The sequence below is a fragment of the Adiantum capillus-veneris genome, chromosome 16 (assembly GCF_014529385.1).
Source record: "Adiantum capillus-veneris isolate H3 chromosome 16, ASM1452938v2, whole genome shotgun sequence".
Classification (NCBI taxonomy): Eukaryota; Viridiplantae; Streptophyta; class Polypodiopsida; order Polypodiales; family Pteridaceae; genus Adiantum; species Adiantum capillus-veneris.
In genome coordinates this window covers 10,499,999-10,520,245 of record NC_140946.1, presented here as the reverse complement: position 1 = coordinate 10,520,245, position 20,247 = coordinate 10,499,999, and the positions used below count along the sequence as shown (strand labels likewise).

Sequence of the window (20,247 nt, the reverse complement as noted above, 5' to 3'; positions counted from 1 at the left end):
AGTTCCGTGCCTAGAGATATTGGCCCCAAAGACTGGCGCCCCTTTCGGTATTTCTTTTTGTATTAATCAATCATCAAAGTACAAGAGAGCGGTTAGGGTTTCACTCTCAGACTCTGCGTCCAGATGCCCTGAGAAGTGAGGCCCTCACCACTAATTTAAAGGTTACAAGGGATGCCCAAAAGCAGAGCCCCAAAAGCTTTTAAAATCAAAAGCATCAGTTCTCTCTCTCTCTTGAGAGTCTTTTCTCTTTTTTTTATAAAAAAAAAGCAAAAGCAAAATTCGCGTCGCTCATCATTTTCCAAAAAAAAAAAAAAATTTTTTTTTTAAAAAAAATAATAATCCGCCTCCGCGATTTCCGGAATTTAGGGTTTTTGGCAAAAATTAGGGTTTGCAGGAATTTTAGGGTTTCTGGCAGAAATTAGGGTTTCTGTTGTCCGCCACGTCATCACTTTGTGACATACCCCCCTCTTGAAAGCATTGTAATCGACCGCGATTACGCCTGCAAAACCGACAAAAGCCATAAACCGTCTTAGCAGACACTGACTGTTAGTACCTACGTACTAGGAACACACATCTAGCACATGTACAAAATCGACAGTCACATCACACGACATCACAGGACATCACCAGACATCACAGGACATCACATGACATTCAACATTCATTCGGATCTTAGACCATGATTTATCGGCAATGTAGCTAGCAATCACATCTAGGTCCAATCGGGACCTCATCGATGTCCGATTGACTAACCCCTATTGCAACCATGTCTATTCGAGATCAATCAGACCAAAATGCTGCAGTCATTTCGGCATCAGTTCCTGCACTCACAAGAAGTCAAGAACAAATCAGTATCATAATCAGGAATTCCATTTCATAAAGTCATCCAGCAGAATACTGTCAGCTCTCAGTATCCCTGAAGCTCAAAGAGACATCAGTGACTTTAGTATCAAAATCGAGGCATCTGTTGACAAAGGAGTGGAGCGACTCCCCTCTTGTGCATCCCACTGCACCAGATCTTCGGCCAAGCTGAGTTTCTGGGTTCCGTTTGGAGTAGACTATGCTAAACCAAAACATCGAGGTAAAGTTTCACAATCCGTGGAGTATCTGCTAGGTCCTCCTCCTCCATCCACTTCGCATCAAATGCAGGAAAGTTCTTGAACTTAACCAAGAACCGCCTTCGGACTTTACCTTTCTTCGTATCCTTATGTGCCAAAATCTGTTCAGGAACAAGGATCTCCTCGTTTTCTTCCACTTCGGGTTGCTCATCAGGCTCCCCATCATCAGGCACATCACCCTTAACAGGGTTCAAGAGACTCACATGCAATGCATTATGAATCCTCCAAGTATCTGGCAGGTCCAATCGGAAGGAGACATCATTTATCTTGTCAGTAATCTGGAAAGGTCCGTAGTATCACATACTAAGCTTTGGAAAAAGCCTCTCCTTTCCCTTTTTTTTTTCTTAGGCGTGCCTTCTCAAAAGTAAGAGCACCCAATCATCCTCCTTCAGTTTCCAGTCGCGACGATGGCGATCCGCTGCCTTTTTCTGTCGTTCTTGAGACTTCTGTAAAGTCTCGTGAACCTTGGCAAAAGCCGTATCCAAATCTCGCGAATATTCATCCGATTCAAATTTCTAATCTTTCGTGCTTAGGAAGGATGGAACCTTCGCAGCAGTTTCAACAATCTCTCATGGCGTCTTCCCCGTCGAAGAGTGTATCGTGTTATTGTAGGCAAATTCCACCAAAGGTAAGTTCTTTTCCCATTGAGTCTTCTGATGCGAGATACAAGACTTCAATAAATCTAAAATCACTGAATTGGCAATCTCAGATTGCCCGTCAGTCTGCAAGTGGAACGATGACGAGAACTGCAACCGCGTGCCAATGTTCTCCCAAATTGCCTTCCAAAACAAACTCATAAATCTGGGGTCTCTGTTGGAGACAATCGTCTCAGGCGTGCCATGTAATCGGAAAATCATCGTGATCATTCTGTATTCTCGGGAGATAAAAAAAAATGAAATCCATTTCAATACTTTCCCAGGGGCGGGTGGGTGGGTATGGGTAAAGGCTGTAACAATCCCTGTGCTTTATGCCTGTCAAACTTGACCTTCCGGCATACCAAGCAACTGCGCACAAACTCTTCCACATCCTTCTTCAGTCTCCGCCAAAAGAAATCTCTCTCTACCCCTTTCATGGTGGTAGCAATGCCGCGGTGACCCGTAAAAGGTGGACAGTGGCAATCAGTCATAACCTTTTCCCTCAACGGCTGTGTAACGTAGAACATAGTCTTTTTCATCAAGTAGCCTTCCCGAAGGGTGTATCCAGCTACTGTCTCCCCATCCCGTATCCGTGTGAAAATATCTGCAAAACCTGTATCTGTGGCATACTGATCGACCATATCCTCGAAGCTCCTATGATGTATCGCGGAAATAGCCAGAACCAACGGTTTCCGAGGCAAAGCATCTGCCACCACATTCTTCTGTCCCTGCACATGGACAATCTGGAAGTGAAACTGTGACAAGATGTTCGCCCACCGCATCTGCTTTTCCGAAAGCTGCTTCTGTGACAAGAAGTAGCGCAAACTCTGATGGTCTGTAAAGACAATAAAATCCGCTCCGAGTAGATAATGCCGCCACTGAGTAAGAGCATGGATAACCGCCAAAAGCTCTTTCTCATAAATCTGTGCTGTCATCTCCGGCCTAGAGAACAAACGGCTCTCGTAAGCTATGACATGGCCTTCTTGCATCAAGACCGCACCCAGACTACGACCACAAGCATCACAATATACTTCGAATGACTTCTGCAAGTCCGGCAAAGTCAAAATAGGTCCCGTAGTCAATTTCTCTGTCAATGTCTGAAAGGCAGTCACCTCTGTGGGTCCCCACGAAAAAGGTACTCCTTTCTGTGTCAAGATATGCAAAGGGGAAGCAACCTCTGCAAACTTTCGTATGAACCGCCTGTAGTAGGAACATAGTCCCAAGAAGCTTCTAACTTCATGGACATTCCTCAAATCGGGCCAATCACGGATAGTCTCTATCTTGGCCGGGTCCATTTGCACTCCTGTTGTGTTGCTGACACAATGTGTCCCAAAAAGTGTATCCATGGTAGGAAAAAATTCACTTTTCTTTGCATTAATCACTAGCGTGTGATCTCGTCATGCCTAAAAGACTTGAAGCAGATGATCTCTGTGTTCTGCCTCATTCTTCGAGAAAACAATGATGTCGTCAAAGAAAGTGCCAACAAATAGCCTGTACTCTCGAAAAATCCTGTCCATCATCCGGTTAAATGTCGCAGGAGCATTGGTTAAGCCAAAAGGCATCACCAAAAACTCAAATAACCCAAAAGTCGTCCGAAAAGCTGTCTTGTAGACATCTCCTGGCGCTATCCTGATCTGATGATATCCACTCTTCAAGTCAATCCTGCTAAAGCACGAGGATCCCTGTAACCTGTCGAGTATATCATCGATCCTAGGAATCGGAAATCTGTTCTTGATGGTGATTTCGTTGAGAGTGCTATAATCGATGCACATTCTCCAAGATCTGTCTTTCTTCAAAATCAACAACACTGGAGAGCAATACGGTGAAGTACTAGGCTGGACAAGACCCTTTTCCAAGAGGTCTTTCACTGAGTTCATAATCTTTTCATTCTGTACTCGGCTCACACGATAAGGTGGCCGATTCGGTGGCGTGCTTCCAGATATCAGATCAATGGTATGATCTTCAGGCCCTCTCAAAAGCAATCGGCATGAGCGTGGAGAAAAAAAAATCTTGGCGTTCTTTTCTTCAGGTCAAAACATATTCAACTTTTATCCATGGTTCAGTTCTCCCAAAAGAATGAGTAAGAAAACTGAAGTTCATCAAGTACAATCTCTAAGCCCTTCATTTATCAAAGTCGCTTTCTCGGCCCGGTAGTCAACCACGGCGTAGTTCTTGTGGTACCAAGGGATCCCGAGTAGAACGTCACTCACGTGCCCTGAACACCCCTGTCATTGCAAACGAAGTTTGCCAATGCTCGGTGTAATGGCAACATCCCATCCGGGTGCCAGTCGAACTACCTCCGCCAGTGGCGTCAGTCTGTCGGGCGCAGTTCCAAATCGAGCTGCCAATTCCAAGTGAAAAGAAGTTGGCCTTGGCTCCTTCAAAAGAGCTTCTTGATCCTTCACTTTGCCCCAAAAAAAAAACGGCAAAGTTTGTACTTTCATTCATTTGATTCGGTGCAAGTCCAACGCCATGTGGTACCAGTTCTGCTTTTCTATCTGCCTTTTCTGCCACATTCCTCAGCTGCTCTCGAACTCTCAGACCTGTCGTCTTCTTTATCATTCTGTTCTTTCTGTGCCTTATCAGGGCACTTTGCGGAAATATGTCCATGTTTCCCGCATCCAAAGCACTTCCCCTCTCTGATGAAGCGAGCTCTCTCCTGAGGAGTAAGCTTGGGTCGTGCATCCTTTTTTTTTCTCTGGGTTGCTCTTTTTCATTCTACTTTCATTCCCAGAAGTCTGTTTGGCTCGTTGTGTCATGGCCTCATCTGTGGGGTAGGTCAGACTGCCAGAGTGAATGGCAAAGCCCCGCTTCGCATGACTCATCAACTCTTCAATAGAAGCTGACTTCTGTTCCAAGCAGTGATCTCGGATCTCTGTAGGTAGACCCAAGGTAAACCGCTCAATTTGTTCTCTGAACGAGATCTTCTTGAATGAAGAGGCGGGTAGAAAAGAGCTCCAGAATCTTTCACAATAAGAATTCACTGTATCGCTCTTGGTCATCCGGAGATGGTTCCAAGCAGCTCGTATATCTCGCTCAAACTCTTGAGTCAACCAAGAAGAAATAAAAAGCCTCTTGAATTTCAGCCATGTAACTGGCACAGTCTTGCTTAATAGAAGCGTGGACCACCAAGTACGAGCATTCCCCTCAGAGTAAGAGGCAGCTCTCCGAATCTTGGAGTGCTCTGAATAGCGTCCTCCCGCGAAAGCGATGTCAAACTGCTGTATAAGAGACAAAGCCTTCGAAGCATCTGAGTATCCTGAAAAGTATCAAACTTGATCGAGTGGCCACCTTCCTTAAACTCTCGGACTTTCTTGCTGTTATCTTCGAGAAAGTCATATTGGTTGGCTTTGTAAAAATTCTTCTTGTTCGCATAAAACTTTCCGTCATCGGAATCTGAGCTGTCTGTAGACGAGTCCTCAGTAGAACTGTCAGTCTCTGGGCGAGATGTAGCCTTCTTTGCCTTTTTCTTGCCCGTTCCGAAGCTTTGTGTCTTGCTTCGCTTTTTGCTTTTTTTCTGTCTTCTTCGCTCTAATCCGAGGAGCTAGAAGAACTGTCAGAAGAAGAAGAAGAAGAAGAAGAACTGGGTACTCCTTCAAATCGAACACGCTTCTTCCGTTTCTTTGCTTTGTCGAATGTCGACTGACGACCCAAATATCCCGGGAAGTCAGTACCTTTGTTCTGCTTTTTCCCGTGCTTTTTGCCTTTCTTTTGCACGTCGAAAAGCTGAGCAATCCGTGCATCAACCACGTTCTCCAGTTCCTTCTCCGTATATTTCTTGGAGGCAGAAGGTTTCTTGAGAGCGGGTTTCGGGAGTGGTGTTGTGGTACTCTGCCACTCCATCTGTACCTCTTTCAAAGAGGTCTGGTTCATATATTTTACCATCTTCGGATCCTTGGCAGAATTGAGCATCATCTTTGTTGCATCACCAATCAATGGACGACGCTCCATCTCTCTTTGCTCCGCCTGAGTAGGCCGAGGCGGGCCATACTCTCTGCCTGAATCTTCGTTGTGATCCCAGCCCGCATCTCCAGATGCAGAGGGAGTCGACTGATCATTGCCTGAAGCCATAGGTGCCGCGGAAAAAAAAATTCGGGGATCGGATTTCCCGTAGAAGAGAAATCGGCCGTGCTCTGATACCACTGTAACAAACTTGGACACTCCAAGTCAAGAATCAACCGCGACAGCACCAAATAACCACTTCAAAACAATTCACAGATCACAATAGATTTGCACTGGCCCGGCGGAGTTCCGTGCCTAGAGATATTGGCCCCAAAGACTGGCGCCCCTTTCGGTATTTCTTTTTGTATTAATCAATCATCAAAGTACAAGAGAGCGGTTAGGGTTTCACTCTCAGACTCTGCGTCCAGATGCCCTGAGAAGTGAGGCCCTCACCACTAATTTAAAGGTTACAAGGGATGCCCAAAAGTAGAGCCCCAAAAGCTTTTAAAATCAAAAGCATCAGTTCTCTCTCTCTCTTGAGAGTCTTTTCTCTTTTTTTTATAAAAAAAAAGCAAAAGCAAAATTCGCGTCGCTCATCATTTTCCAAAAAAAAAAAAAAAATTTTTTTTTTTTAATAATAATCCGCCTCCGCGGTTTCCGGAATTTAGGGTTTTTGGCAAAAATTAGGGTTTGCAGGAATTTTAGGGTTTCTGGCAGAAATTAGGGTTTCTGCTGTCCGCCACGTCATCACTTTGTGACATTACATCCTCCCCAACGTGAAAAATTTGAGATGTCTTCATCTCAAGAATACATCTGGGTAAACTCTATGCTAACTACTTAGGTACATATATCTTTTGCCTAAAGTAAAGACATCCTTTGATAATAGAACAGTCTTTAGCTTTATGCGTCTTATTCTGCTAAACTTTGATGATATCCTGGTGCTTGAATTATTGCTCACTAGGATTAGCAGTTGCAGCATACAGAGCTGCTCTCTCTTCAGCTTCGTCACCCACAGTTGGTTGTCTCACTGCGGCATTAGCGAAAGCTCCGCTTCCTTGTCCTATGTTTCCTCTTCCTCGGCCTCCTCTTCCGTTTGGTTGACCTCGTCCGTTGACGTTTAGAGGTACATTATTAGCACCGGATGTTTGGGAAATCCTTTTTGGACATCGGCTTTTGTAATGTCCATACTCCTGGCACTCAAAGCATCTTATATTGGGAAACTCGGTAGCTGCCGTAGTAGCTACTACTGGACGATGGTCGTATGCAGGGTTGATTGGTCTATTACTCCATTTGTCTGTCCTGGCCCTCCTTGACAAATAGTATTGACTATCTTGGATAGTCCTCTGAATCTCTTTAGCTAACGGTTTGGCCCTTAGCAAGGCATCTTGCAGAGTTGCTGGCGTGAGAGCTTCTAGTCGGTTGTTGAAGGGGTCGATGAGTCCTTGGCAGAACCGTGCTACTTGCTGTTCCGATGTCATCCTAGGAGCATATCTCCGAAGTGTGACGAACTTCGAGTAGTATTATTCGAGGGAAGAAGTTAGCTGTCGAAGTGAGAAAAACTCATTCATCTTCAAGGCTTTGTGAGCGGGTGGTAAGTATCGCTCCATCACAGCAGCCTTGATGTCTTCCCATGACTGGGAAGATCCCTTGATATCCAAGTCCCTGCAATGTTGCTTCCACCATATCTTGGCATCGCCAGACAAGCGGAACATCGCAAGCATGGTTTGGTTCTGGGGTTGAGTTCCCGCAGCTTCAAAACAGTCGTCCATTGCTTCCGTCCATACTTCCGCATCTCTCTCCACATTAACCCCTTCGCCTTTAAAGGTTGGAGGCTGAGCTTGGTTAAGGAGAAGCTTTTTCTCGTGAACGGCGGTATATAGCGCAGTAGACGGTACCTATTCAAGGGTATAAAACTCATTACTAAAGGACTCTTCTCAAATGAAGCTAGGATTTTCCATACTCAAGAAGAAATTTTAACTTTTTGGGCTTAACCAGCCTACTTAATCTGTACAGTTATCATAAAGCATTTAACCATTCCACCATTAATTTAATTCCATTGAATACATCCAAAATTGTTCGATAAATAATGTTAAAAGCTTTACTCGAGAGCTTTGATCCATACTTATAACTTTATGTGCATCAACAGGCTACCTGCCCGCAGCACTAGTCGCACCAACGACTTCTCAAAAAACATCATGTGAAACCCACCGAATCCCAACAAGCTCAACGAGTAAAACTCTTTAACATCACTCAGGAGACAATCCCTAGACAAATCCAATGTCATTATTCTGGGAAACATCATGCTCAAGCTTTGTGTACGAGCTATCCTACTATCCCTTATTTTTCAAAATTTCAAACAACATCATTTTTCTAGGTCGTAAACCTATAGCTCTGATACCACGTGTGAGGTCCCCACCCCGTCGTCTCAAACGACGGATCTGATGGTAAACCTGGTGGCCACTAGATCTATAGCGGAAGCAAACAAAGTGGTTTATGGTTCATCTAGCGGACGATCTCTCATCACAAAGTGAGTCGAGTTCGAGTCTACTAGCATCGAGATCTAGTTCCACTCCGCAGGGGAAGCGTGATTAACTTATCTAGCGATCCTAAGACCCACCTTCCAAGAGGAGATAAGTCCCGAGTGACTTTTTCCCCATAGATTTCAGAGGCACGTACACTTGAGGCTTCGCTGCTTTTGGGGCAATGAGTAATACTGGCGTCGATTTATAACACTATGGGGACGGAGAGTTCCCGACTAATCGGGACCACCCTTCTCATAGGCATTGGCAACCCGAGCCAAGCCCCCACTTTCCACCCCATACTCACACTTCCTTTGTTACCTAATTACTACCACACATGGTTGTTGAACACATAAGTTCATTGATTAAGTTCCGGTTCACAAGTTCCTTAATACAGCCCTTCAACCAGTATTGCAAAGCGGCACCAAGACAGTCACTCTAGTAAAAATTCTACTCAAACTTATTCATTAAAATTCCAATGTTCTGGAGGTACAACATCCCTCCTCCAGCGAGAGTTTACTCCTCCCGTTGTCGCCTAGCTGTCCATACAACTAGGTATGTCCACCGCATAGAAAGCACGACATGGACATTCCCACCGCATAGAAAGCAAGACGTGGTTCCCACCGTATAGAAAGCAAGTCATGGGTATCCACCGCTTAACCAGCAGTCATGGATTCAAGAGCCCTTAACCAGGAACTCTGCACCCTGTGATCAGGAGGGGGATCAGGACTAGTTCAACATTGGAAATAGAATGAACATGCCGAGCTAAATTTTCCCTAGCAGACATTCTTTCCTATTTCAAACAGTATATTCATCAACCATTCTTTCCTACTTAGAATTTCATATACAATTGAATTCAAATGCCGAGGTTTTCTGTCGGATTTCTCCAACATGTTTAGCGATATGTTCTTTCCTAACTTATCGTATGCAATGTTAAATTAAACAACTTGAATGAAAATGTGACCTATCTCCTCCATTTCTTCGTCAATGGCCGGTGAGATGGCCGGTACTTGGTCGTCCATGGGAGCTTTCCCTTTCTCGCTCACGTTGCTTGTTTCTGCCTCGCGATCGTGGGCATCACCGCAGCAAGTTCTCTTTGCCGGGGCCATTTTATACTCATTACTTAATTGACAAACTTGGAGAAAAGAACTAATGTCCGAGAGTATCATAACAATCCAAATGATAGATTAGAATCATTGAACAATCCCCCTTATACGAGAGGGTTAGATTTTCCTTCGAGACAACAATTTTATGGATGATACTTTACTTATCCTATGGGAACCGGCTCTAAAGTTAATCACTTGGCTTAGATGATTAAGAATTTTAGAATTTTACTAATTAAGTTACAAGAGAGATGAATTAAGCAAGGTCAATCACTTTCCTAATGCAATTAGAATGATGCAGAATTACCGCATGCATAGGTGAGAGAGAATTCCTTTCTTAGTGGCTTAATGATGGATTAATTTTACCTCAATCATATCTTAATGTCTGAGAAAATTGAATCTAACTTAGTTACACCAATATTGTGTGGTAATAGAATGAAACTAACCAAATCCTTATCATTACTGGCTTGACAATTAATTACTATGCCGACTAGCGGGAGATTTCCGCTTACTAATCATGCATTAATCTATGATTAGGAGAGATTAATGGCTGCATAATTAACTATTGGATGATGATTATGTGATAGAATAATGATATGGAGAATTAGAGAGCAGCTATTGGGAATTATAGCTAGGATTAAGCATAGTAGATGAGAAATTAAGAGAATGATGAAGAGGTTTACAAAAAGCATAAATTAAATCAAAATTACCGTGATTAGGGGCTGAAATCCACCCGAATTTTTGATCCAATGGAGTTCTCAAGACGAGAATCGGGCAGCACTTCCCTCCTTTGCTTCTTCTCCAAAAACTATGTGTGTCGGCAGCACCTCCCCAAGGTGTGTGTAGGTGTATGTGTGTACTGAGTGGATGTGTGAGCATATGTGTGCTTGTGTGTGTGTGAGCATACTCTTATATAGGCTCCCAATCTAATGCAAATCAAAATCTGCTGCTAACTGCATCTGAGTGAGCTCTCACATCATGCATGGCAAGTCTAGTTTCCTGCCTACCAAGTGTCTAGTTAGCTAGTGTAACTGACTCTCACACTCTCTCTCAAGCATGGAAACTCTCCCACAACTCCCAGAAGAAGAGAGGGAACCCCCTAGCTGCTAAAGCAAGCTCTAAGCGGCCTGGAACCTGTTCCCACACAGCCTCGAGCCCCGGTGCCTTCCCGCACAACCTTAGGAAAAATTGGTTTTAAGCTAAAACGGGCCATACGAGCCGGAATTTTATGCCGTAAATTGCTATACTAAGCTCTAACTAAGGTGTATCTGTCCGAGTACCTGCCATATTTAGCAGCCCCTGGTGTCTGAAAATGCATTTTTTTCAAATTCGGGGTACGGGTGCAGTTTTTCGAGACAGTTAAAACTATACGGGTCGGGTGACCAAAACCTTACTATTTTTGGAATTTTTCTACAAAAACTATTTTAATTCACTTTTGGAAGCTTTATAACATTCTAAACATCATGGCATCGACATAATTTGGAAAACTGCTAAAAATAGTAACTTTTTCCATTATGATTGTTTCATGGTACAATGGTGTTCTTTTAGCTCGGGGTCGGAGACCTTAAACATCGGATGCTTTGTTATTCTCCGATCACTTATCACATTACACTTTTACACCGGATTCTCTTATTACCCGGTCATTTTGCACATACCAGATATCTAGAGGATATTCACATTTTTGTACATGGATCTGTCTCATAGTCCAGTTTTCTTTGGCTTCATAAGACGTAAATAAAATCTTTCTTTATCTCTCTCTCTCTCTCTCTCTCTCTCTCTTGCCCGATCTCTATTTCTCAAGCTCCTCTCTCTCTCTCTCTCTCTCTCTCTCTCTCTCTCTCTCTCTCTTTCTCAAGCTCCACACACTCTCTCTCTCTCTCTCTCTCTCTCTCTCTCTCTCTCTCTCTCTCTCTCTCTCTCGCCTGATCTCTATTTCTCAAGCTCGTCTCTCTCTCTCTCTCTCTCTCTCAACCGATCTCTGTTTCTCAAGCTCCTCTCTCTCTCTCTCTCTCTCTCGCGTGCCCGATCTCTGTTTCTCAAGCTCCACCCTCTCTCTCTCTCTCTCTCTCTCTCTCTCTCTCTCTCTCTCTCTCTCTCTCTCTCTCTCTCTCTCTCAAGCTTCCTTCACCCTTTGACTTGGGTGTGTGTGAGCCTGGTCTGAGAGTTGAAGGGTTGGGGTGTCGAGGGCTTGTGGTGTGACTGTCGTCTTTGTGCAAGTGCTGGATCTGTGTCGTCTAGTGCGTCGGTACTTAGAGTCAATGTCTACTGAACTAGTTTCTGGCTTATGTTTGATTTTGCAGGTGTAATCAGGCCGATTACAATTCTTTCAAGAGGGGGGTATGTCTCAAAGTGATGATGTGGCATGGCAACCTGGACAAATTACAGTGAAAAATGAAAGACTATAAGTTATAAGTTGAAACCAACTTATGGTACCCCATCCGAAGGGGCCACAGGGACAAAGGAAAATTAAATTGCGCGAGTAATGTTGGCGTGGCAGAGCTGTATGGACTACTTGAGAATCACGTTGTCATGATGGTGTGGGCTTGTGGCAGGCTGTACGGATTTCTGCGATTTGTGGTGGCTGCTTATCGGGGTAGTTTTTGGACCAGATGCTTTTGGGATTGACTTCTTTTGAATCTCTTGGAGTGTCCAAGCCTGTTACATCTTGTAACATGCATATGTGAGCATTTGTGTTCCATTGTGATGTGCCAATTACTGAAAATATTCCTGATTGGGTGAGATTGCTTGAGTATGTAAGGCCCCACTCTCGATGGCGAGAGTGGTCTACTATTGATTGCACAAACTCGTACAAAACTCTGATGCAACTTGGGAACTATAATGCAATGTGTGGAGACGACGGCGACGACTCGACTTGCTACCTGCGGTTGTGGACTTGAAGGCTGAAGTTCTTCATGACGGCTAGGTCCCCAAAACGCTAATGGCTGTGTATGAAAACGCTGATCTTTGCTGGCTGTTTTGGGCCTGTCTGCTTCTGAAAGTAAAGCTGTCTTATGGCTTTGGAATCGCCCTGCTAATGCTGTCCAATGGCTGAGGATCTGCTGCTGAAAAACGCTGCCTGTTGGGGCTGACACACGCTGAATATGCTGGCAGAAAACGATATGTGCTGAGGGCTGGAAAAAACGCTGCACAGGCATGGCTGAAAACATTGTACAAGCTGAGGCTATTGGCGATGAAGCTACTGCTGAAAACGCCAGGGGGATTGTGTGTAAAACGCTGGACTTGATGGGGAAAAATGCCAGGGAAGATTGTGGGTGAAACGACACCAAGGGGGAAGTCTTGCTTGAGAGAGAGAGGGGGAACCTGCTGCACTTGTGCCTGTGTTCTCCTTCTCTTCTGCCAAATAGTGCTAACCTTGGTTACCTTATATATTAACTTACCCATTTTTGCCTACTCAGTTCCCAACAAAAGTCATTAAAAATAATAAGTAAAAAATGTCAAAAATAGGGAAAATGGTTTAATGCATTGGAAAATGCTCCTGTTGGATTCTAATGGATTATGATGGTAATGCTAATAATCCTGCTGTGTGCAAACGGAGGATATGCATCTAATCTAAGTGACTGGGCATGCACGATCTGCGAACAGACTCACAAGAGTGCCAGAACACTTCCTAAGCTAGACTGACTGGACTGACTGAACCCTTGTCATGCTGTAGCTTGTCCACGGACACATAGGGTTGGATGTGTCACGTGACATCCCCTCCTTTTTAAAGTGAGGTACTGGTACCGAGCTGCATGGCTTCCTCGTAGTCTACCAACACATCTGGATAATCCTTGAAAAACTCTTCGTCGACCGACATTGCTTCGTGGGTTCCTCGATCCTTGAACTCTTACTTGCTTCTTCGAACCACGTCGAAACCGATGCAACAACACTTGCTCCAGCTCTATGACTTCAGCTTCCATCTATGATCTCCGGTTCTTCTTCTTTCGAAATGTCCTTTGGAGGTGTTCCCTGAAACACTTTCAACCAAGAAACATGGAAAACGTTGTGCATTGACCACGAGTTAGGCAACTTCAATTTCATTGAAACCTCATTTATCTTTTTAATGACTGAAAAAGGACCATACATTCGAAAAGACAACTTGGGACACTTCTTTCCAACTTGTTTAAGACATTGCTTCATGATTCTTAAATACACCCAATCCCCTTTCTTGATCGAAACATCCTGACGATGCTTATTAGCTTGCCGTGAATAAGATTCCTGATCCTTGCTTAGTCGAAGCTTCACACTCTTAGAAATCTCATCCAATGACTAACTTTCAACATTGGCATCAGGCATTTGACTGACCGAGCGAGTCAAAAGTGACTGGAACGGACGGCCAAAAGCTGCCTCATACGAAGTTGGACCAATGGCAGAGGAAAAAGAATCATTCAAAATAGCCTGAATCAATGGGAGATAGAGCTTCCACAGAGAGTGCTGATCATGCACATATGACTTTAAAACATCAAAAGCCAATTGATTGTAAATCTCTGTCTGACCATTTGACTGTGGATGAAAAGTCGATGAAACATTTAACTTAGTGCAAAATTTTTCAAAGAGTGTGCACCAAAAATTGGACGTGAACTTAACATCCCTATCTGAAACAATGGATTTTGGCAAACCACAGAGGGGGTGTCAATGCTTAATGAACAACCGTGCTACTTCTTCTGCAGTGACTGTGGCTTTACAAGGAATCAACATGCAAAACTTGCTGAAACGATCAACAATTGTCAAACATTGAGTATTCCTTGAATGCAAACTGGGTGGAAGGTTAGTAACAAAATCCATGGAAGTATCTTGAAAAGGTCCATCGGGAATAGGCAGCGGAAGCAAGAGGCCTTGCTCCTTACCCCGAGGAGCTTTTACCTTTTGACGTATAGTACACTGTCATTGAGTGACATAACGAAACACTTCCTTTTGCATTTTAGGCTAATATAAGAATCTTTCTATTTTTTCCAAAGTGGTGTTCATTCCCCTGTGCCCACCCGTGAGAGAATCATGTGCATCATGCAATATGGTTGGCTTGAGAGAGGGCAACACACATAGACGTTGACGAAAATACAACAAACCATCACGAATGAGATAGTTGCTTGGCCCTTGGGAAGTAAGAGCCCGCAACCAATGCTTATCAAACTCGGAATCCGCATACTGATTCTTCATGTTGTCGAAAGACACACCCTGAATAGAAAATGTGGACCTTGACTCCAGAGCCAAAATCTGTCCTTTGCGACTCAACGCATCTGCAACAACATGGTTAGCTTTTCCAGGCACATACTCAATCAAACCTCCAAATTGCTCAAAAAATTGTGACCACCGTGCTTGGCGATCACTCCAATGTGCACTAGGTATAGATTGGAGCCACTTGAGGGCTTGATGATCTGTGCGAACTGTAAACTCTCTATCATACAGGAAATGCTTCCAATGCTTAAGAGAGTGAATGACAGACAAAAGTTCTTTATCATAAACTGAATAATTCTTTTCTGCATTATTGAGCTTCCGGCTATGGAAAGCTACAGGACGACCATGCTGTTGAAGCACAGCGCCTATGGCAAGATTGCTCGCATCCGTCCATATCTCAAAGGAATCATCCCAAGAGGCAAGGATAAGACACGATGCTTCTGTCACCGCAACCTTGAGAGCTGTGAAAGCGTCAATGGCTGCTTCAAGCAAGTCGACGCGCTGACGGTGAGTCTTTACCCCTTTCAACACATCAGTCATAGGTGCGAAATCATCCCAAGAGGCAAGGATAAGACACGATGCTTCTGTCACCGCAACCTTGAGAGCTGTGAAAGCGTCAATGGTTGCTTCGGGCAAGTCGACGCGCTGACGGTGAGTCTTTACCCCTTTCAACACATCAGTCATAGGTGCGGCAATGCGTGCAAAATTCTCTATGTGTGAACTATATGCTTGACATAAACCAAGAAAAGAACGCACATCATATGTAGTTTTGGGCAAATCCCAATTACGAACCTGTTCCACCTTCGCGGGATCTAGCTTGACGCCTTCTGCAGAAATGATATAACCCAGATAAGTAACTTCAGTAAGAAAAAATTCAGACTTCTTAGGTGCAATGTACAATTGACACTCATCCAAACGGGTTAGAACCCTTTCGACATCCCTCTCATGTTGTTCCCACGATGCAGAAAAAATGAGAATATCATCCAAAAAGATGAACACACATACACCGATCATATCGCCGAAACAGCCTACCATGAGACGATTAAATGTAACCACGGCACCTGCCAATCCAAAAGGCATAACGACATACTTTCATTGCCCTCGCTCGGTGCGAAAAGCGGTCTGGAAGATGTCCCCTTTGAATACCCGTACTTGATGGTATCCACTCTTGAGATCGACCTTGCTGAAAACCTTTGCCCCATTGAGCCTATCAAGGATATACTCAATGCGAGACATCGGAAACTTGTTTTTGACGATCATCTTGTTCCAAGCCCTGTAATCAACACACAAACGAAACGAACCATCCTTCTTGCGAACAAACAAAATAGGAGCAACAAAAGGACTTACACTAGGACGTATGAATCCTCAGGCCACCAACTCTGTGAGTTGTCGCTCTAATTGTTCCTTCTGTGTCTTGTTCAAACGGTAGGGAGCCTTACTGACTGGCTGTGCCCCCTCCATAAGCTCGATGCGATGGTCCTCCGGCCGCTCGGGTGGGAGACAGGGTGGAAGATCATCTTGTAGAAAATAGACATCATTTATCTTTTCGGAAATCTGGAAAGGTCCATAGCATCTCATGCTAAGCTTTGGAGAAAGCTGCTCCTTTCCCTTTTTCTTTCTTAGGCGTGCCTTCTCAAAACGTAAGAGTACCCAATTGTTCTTCTTTAATTTTAAATCGCGACGATGTCAATCTGCTGCCTTTTTCTGTCTTTCCTGAGATTTCTCCAAAGCCTTTCAGACCAAGTCCACGTTTCTCGTGAACTGCTCGGCTTCAAAAGAAAATCTTATCTTTCATGCTAAGGAAGGGTGGAACCTTCGTAGCAAATTCAATAATCTCAAATAGCGCCTTCCCCGTCAAAGAGTGTATTGTGTTACCAGAGGTAAACACTTTTCCCATTGAGAAAACAATGATGTCGTTAAAGAAAGTGCCAACAAATAGTCTGTACTCTCGAAAAATCCTATCCATCATCTAGTTAAATGTTGGTGGAGCATTGGTTAGGCCAAAAGGCATCACTAAAAACTCAAATAAACCAAAGTCGTCCGAAAAGCTGTCTTATAGACATCTCCCGACGCGATTCGGATTTGATGATATCCACTCTTCAAATCGATCTTGCTGAAACAAGAAGATCCTTGTAGTCGGTCAAGAATATCATTGATCCTAGGAATTGGAAATCTGTTCTTGATGGTGATTTTGTTGAGAGCTCTATAGTCAATGCACATTCTCCAAGATCCGTCTTTCTTCAAAACCAACAACACCGGAGAGGAGTAAGGTGAAGTACTCGGCTGTATAAGACCCTTTTCTAAGAGGTCTTTCACTTGGTTCATAATTTCTTCATTCTGAGCTCGAGCTCGGCTCACACGGTAAGGTGGCCGTTTCGATGGTGTGCTTCTAGGTATTAGATCAATGGTATGATCCTCAGGACGAGTTGGTGGCAACTCGCCGAGCAGGCCCTCAGAAAAGCAATCGGCATGAGCGTGGAGAAAATCTTGGCATTCTTTTTTTTTAGGTCAAAACATATTCGACCTTCAATCATGATTCAGTTCTCTCCAGAAAATCTAGGAAAGAAGCTGAATTTCATCAAGTACACTCTCTGTGCCCTTCATTTGTCAAAGTTGCTTTCTTTGCCCGAGAGTCCACCACGGCATTGTTCGTATGGTACCAAGGGATTTCGAGGAGGACGTCACAACCTCCCAAGGGCATTATGTAGAAGTCCTCGTGCCCTAAATACTCCTAACACTGCAAACGAAGTTTGCCAATGATTAGTGTAATGGCATCATCCCGTCCGGGTGCCGCTAGAACTACCTTCGCCTGTCGCCTCAGCCTGTCCGCCGTAATTGCAAATCGAGACGCCAATTCAAGTGAAACGAAGTTTGCCTTGTCTCCTTCATCAAAGAAAATGAGGGTTTCCTGATCTTTCACTTTGCCTAAATGCGGCAAAGTTTTGTACTTTCGTTCATCTAATTCGGTTCGGGCCCCACATAATGTGGTACCATTTCTGCTTTCATTTGCCTTTTCTGCCACATTCCTCTGCAGCTTTTGAACCCTCAGGCCTGTCTTCATCTTTGTCGTTCTGTTCTTTCGGTGCCTTTTTAGGGCACTTCGCGGAGATATGCCCGGTTTCCCCGCATCCAAAGCATTTCCCTTCTTTGATGTAGTTAGCTCTCGCTCGAAGAGTAAGCTTGGGTCCTGCATCCTTTTTTTTCTTTTCTAGGAACTCTTTCTCTTTCTACTTTCATTGTTCGAAGTTTGTTCGGTCCTTTGCGTCATGATTTCATGTGTGGGGTAGGTCAAATTGCGTGAATGAATGGCGAAACCCCGTTTCGCATGACTCATCAGTTTCTGAATGGAATCTGACTTTTGCTCTAAGCAGTGATATCGGATCTCTGAAGGAACAAAACCGCTCAATCTGTTCCTTAAACAAGACCTTCGTAAATGAAGAGGCTGGTAGAAAAGAGTTCCAAAATCTCTCGCAATAAGCGTCCAAAGAATCTCCCTTGGTCATCCGAACATGATTCCAAGTAGTTCGTATATCTCTTTCGTACTCCCGAGTCAGCCAAGAAGAAATAAAAAGCCTTTCAACCATTTAACCGGAGCTTCCTTTCTTTGTAGAAGAGTGAACCACCATGTTCGAGCATCTCAGAAAGGATTTAAATCGAGTGTCCACCTTCTTTAAATTCTTTTACTTTCTTGCTTTTATCTTCGAGGAAGTCATATTGGTTGGCTTTATAAAAATGTTTCTTCTTTGCATAAAACATGTGATTGTCGAAGTCCGAAGTATTTGAGGACGAGTCCTCGGTAGAACTGTCAAAAACTGGGCGAAATCTAGGCTTCTTTGTCTTTTTCTTGCCCTTTCCGAAGCTTTGCTTTTTTTTTTTTTTGATTCGCTTGTCCATGTCTTTCAGCGAGTACAGGTTCTTCTTTTCTGCACTCGTCTGTTTTTTCGGCTTTACTCCCTACCTGAGAGGAGAAGCAATGGCCATATGCCGTCTCGAGTAAATCTTATCAATCTGGTAATTCTTCAGGTGTATCACCAATCTTGGGTCCTTGGAGTACTTAATCAATCTGTTCACACATATGCCAATCTGCATCTGACGTTTGTACTCTTTTTTTGGCAAACTTGTCCGAAAAAAATTTGCCCAAATCTTCATTCTTTTCTTCAATTCCCGTGCCGGATCTTCAACTTTTCTTTGCCTTCCCACTGAGAGGTGTCATCTCTGTTAGATTCCTCACCAAAACCCATGTGTAATCTGGGATTTCTAATGGCTTTATGCCCTGTAAGAAAGAGCGATGAAGACGGAAGCGCTCTATGCGCAATGTATGAAGGAGTGGTCCGGGGTCGGGACTTACACATGGCTTTCTGGAATCCTCTGCTACCGCGGAGGGTGTGTGTGTCCCTTGGGTTGTTGAGGTGCTCCTTGAGCTCCTCTTTGTTGGTATGCATGTCTCTGTTCGCCCATGCCTCCGTTGGCTATGAATAACAATGTTCGTTCATCTAAGCTATATCTTCCTTCTCCTGCTGCCTGTGCAGCTGTTGGTGGTCCTGTATTTCCTATCATGCTCCATGCTTCTGGTGTCGAAGGTTCTTCCAGTGGATAATAGACAGGATTTACCGCATATCCATTGGGATCTTCATAATATGCATGCATAGGCACCAAAGCTTTCTCTTCTGATTCGGTTATTGTTGGTGTGTCCCTTGGGTTGTTGAGGTGCTCCTTGAGCTCCTCTTTGTTGGTATGCATGTCTCTGTCCGCCCATGCCTCCGTTGGCTATGAACAACAATGTTCGTTTATCTAAGCTATATCTTCCTTCTCCTCTTGCCTGTGCAGCTGTTAGTGGTCCTGTATTTCCTATCATGCTCCATGGTTCTGGTGTCGAGGGTTCTTCCGGTGGATAATAGACAGGATTTGCCGCATATCCATTGGGATCTTCATAATATGCATGCATAGGCACCAAAGCCTTCTCTTCTGATTCGGTTACTGTTCGTGTGTATCTTATACCGACTGGTCGTAATTCTGGTAGGGGTGGTTGTTGCCCCAACACTGGTTGTGGTCTTTCTACACCTACAGGTCCTGGTAGGTTGCCTGCTTGATACCTAGGCATCGGTGGAACTTGAGGAGAAGTTACCTGAGCTTGGGGAGCGTAAGGTCTCTCTCTTACATATCCCTTGTTATAATAACATTCCTCTGTCCCATGGTTTGTCCATTTTTGTTCAATAGCACACCACATGGGCTGTTTAGCCTGGGGTTTGGTGTACAAGTTAATCTTTTTTAGCACTTCCTCTACAAGCTGCTCCTGGTTTACAGCTACTTCCCCTTTCGGTGCTGTCTTAGAAGACTTGCTTCCGCTTTGTTGTGAAGATGAATGGTCGTCAAGATCCTTCAACTCACCCTCTTTGTAGACCGCACAATTGTCCACAAGGTAAAGAGCCTCCTTAGTTAACTCATTCAACGTCGTGCTCCTCTTCATATGTAAGTCCTTCTGGAGATCTGCATTCCTTAGTCCTTGGATAAATACAAGCATAAGTCTGGACTGAGCTGGCAGTTCTTCCACAGGGCAGAACTTAACATATCTTTTTAGTCTTAGGGCTGCCTTTTGCACAGATTCTCCGTCTTTCTGTTTGATTTATGGATTTGTGAGACGGTATTATAAGCTATCTCCCTTTGTGAGAATTCCTCGATAAACTCGTCAAACACTTCCTCCATAGACTCAAAGTCTCTACGCTCCACAGAGTCAAACCAAGTAGCAGTGTAATCC

The 20,247-nt window shown here is 44.1% G+C and overlaps 1 protein-coding gene across 5 annotated transcripts in view; it reads left to right on the top strand.

Annotated features, from left to right (window-relative positions):
• The window catches only part of LOC147438553 (anthranilate phosphoribosyltransferase, chloroplastic-like), a 144,388-nt gene that overhangs the window by 23,899 nt on the left and 100,242 nt on the right, over positions 1-20,247 (top strand). For 4 of the 5 annotated variants that reach the window (XM_086484134.1, XM_086484136.1, XM_086484133.1 and 1 more), the window contains exon 1: positions 11,624-11,910. The exons of the other annotated variant lie outside the window; for it this stretch is intronic. In XM_086484134.1, coding sequence (XP_086340260.1) covers positions 11,847-11,910 — 64 coding nt within the window. In that variant the 5' untranslated portion in view covers positions 11,624-11,846. Of the gene's footprint in view, positions 1-11,623; positions 11,911-20,247 lie in introns of those variants that run through there. 5 annotated transcript variants of the gene reach the window in all.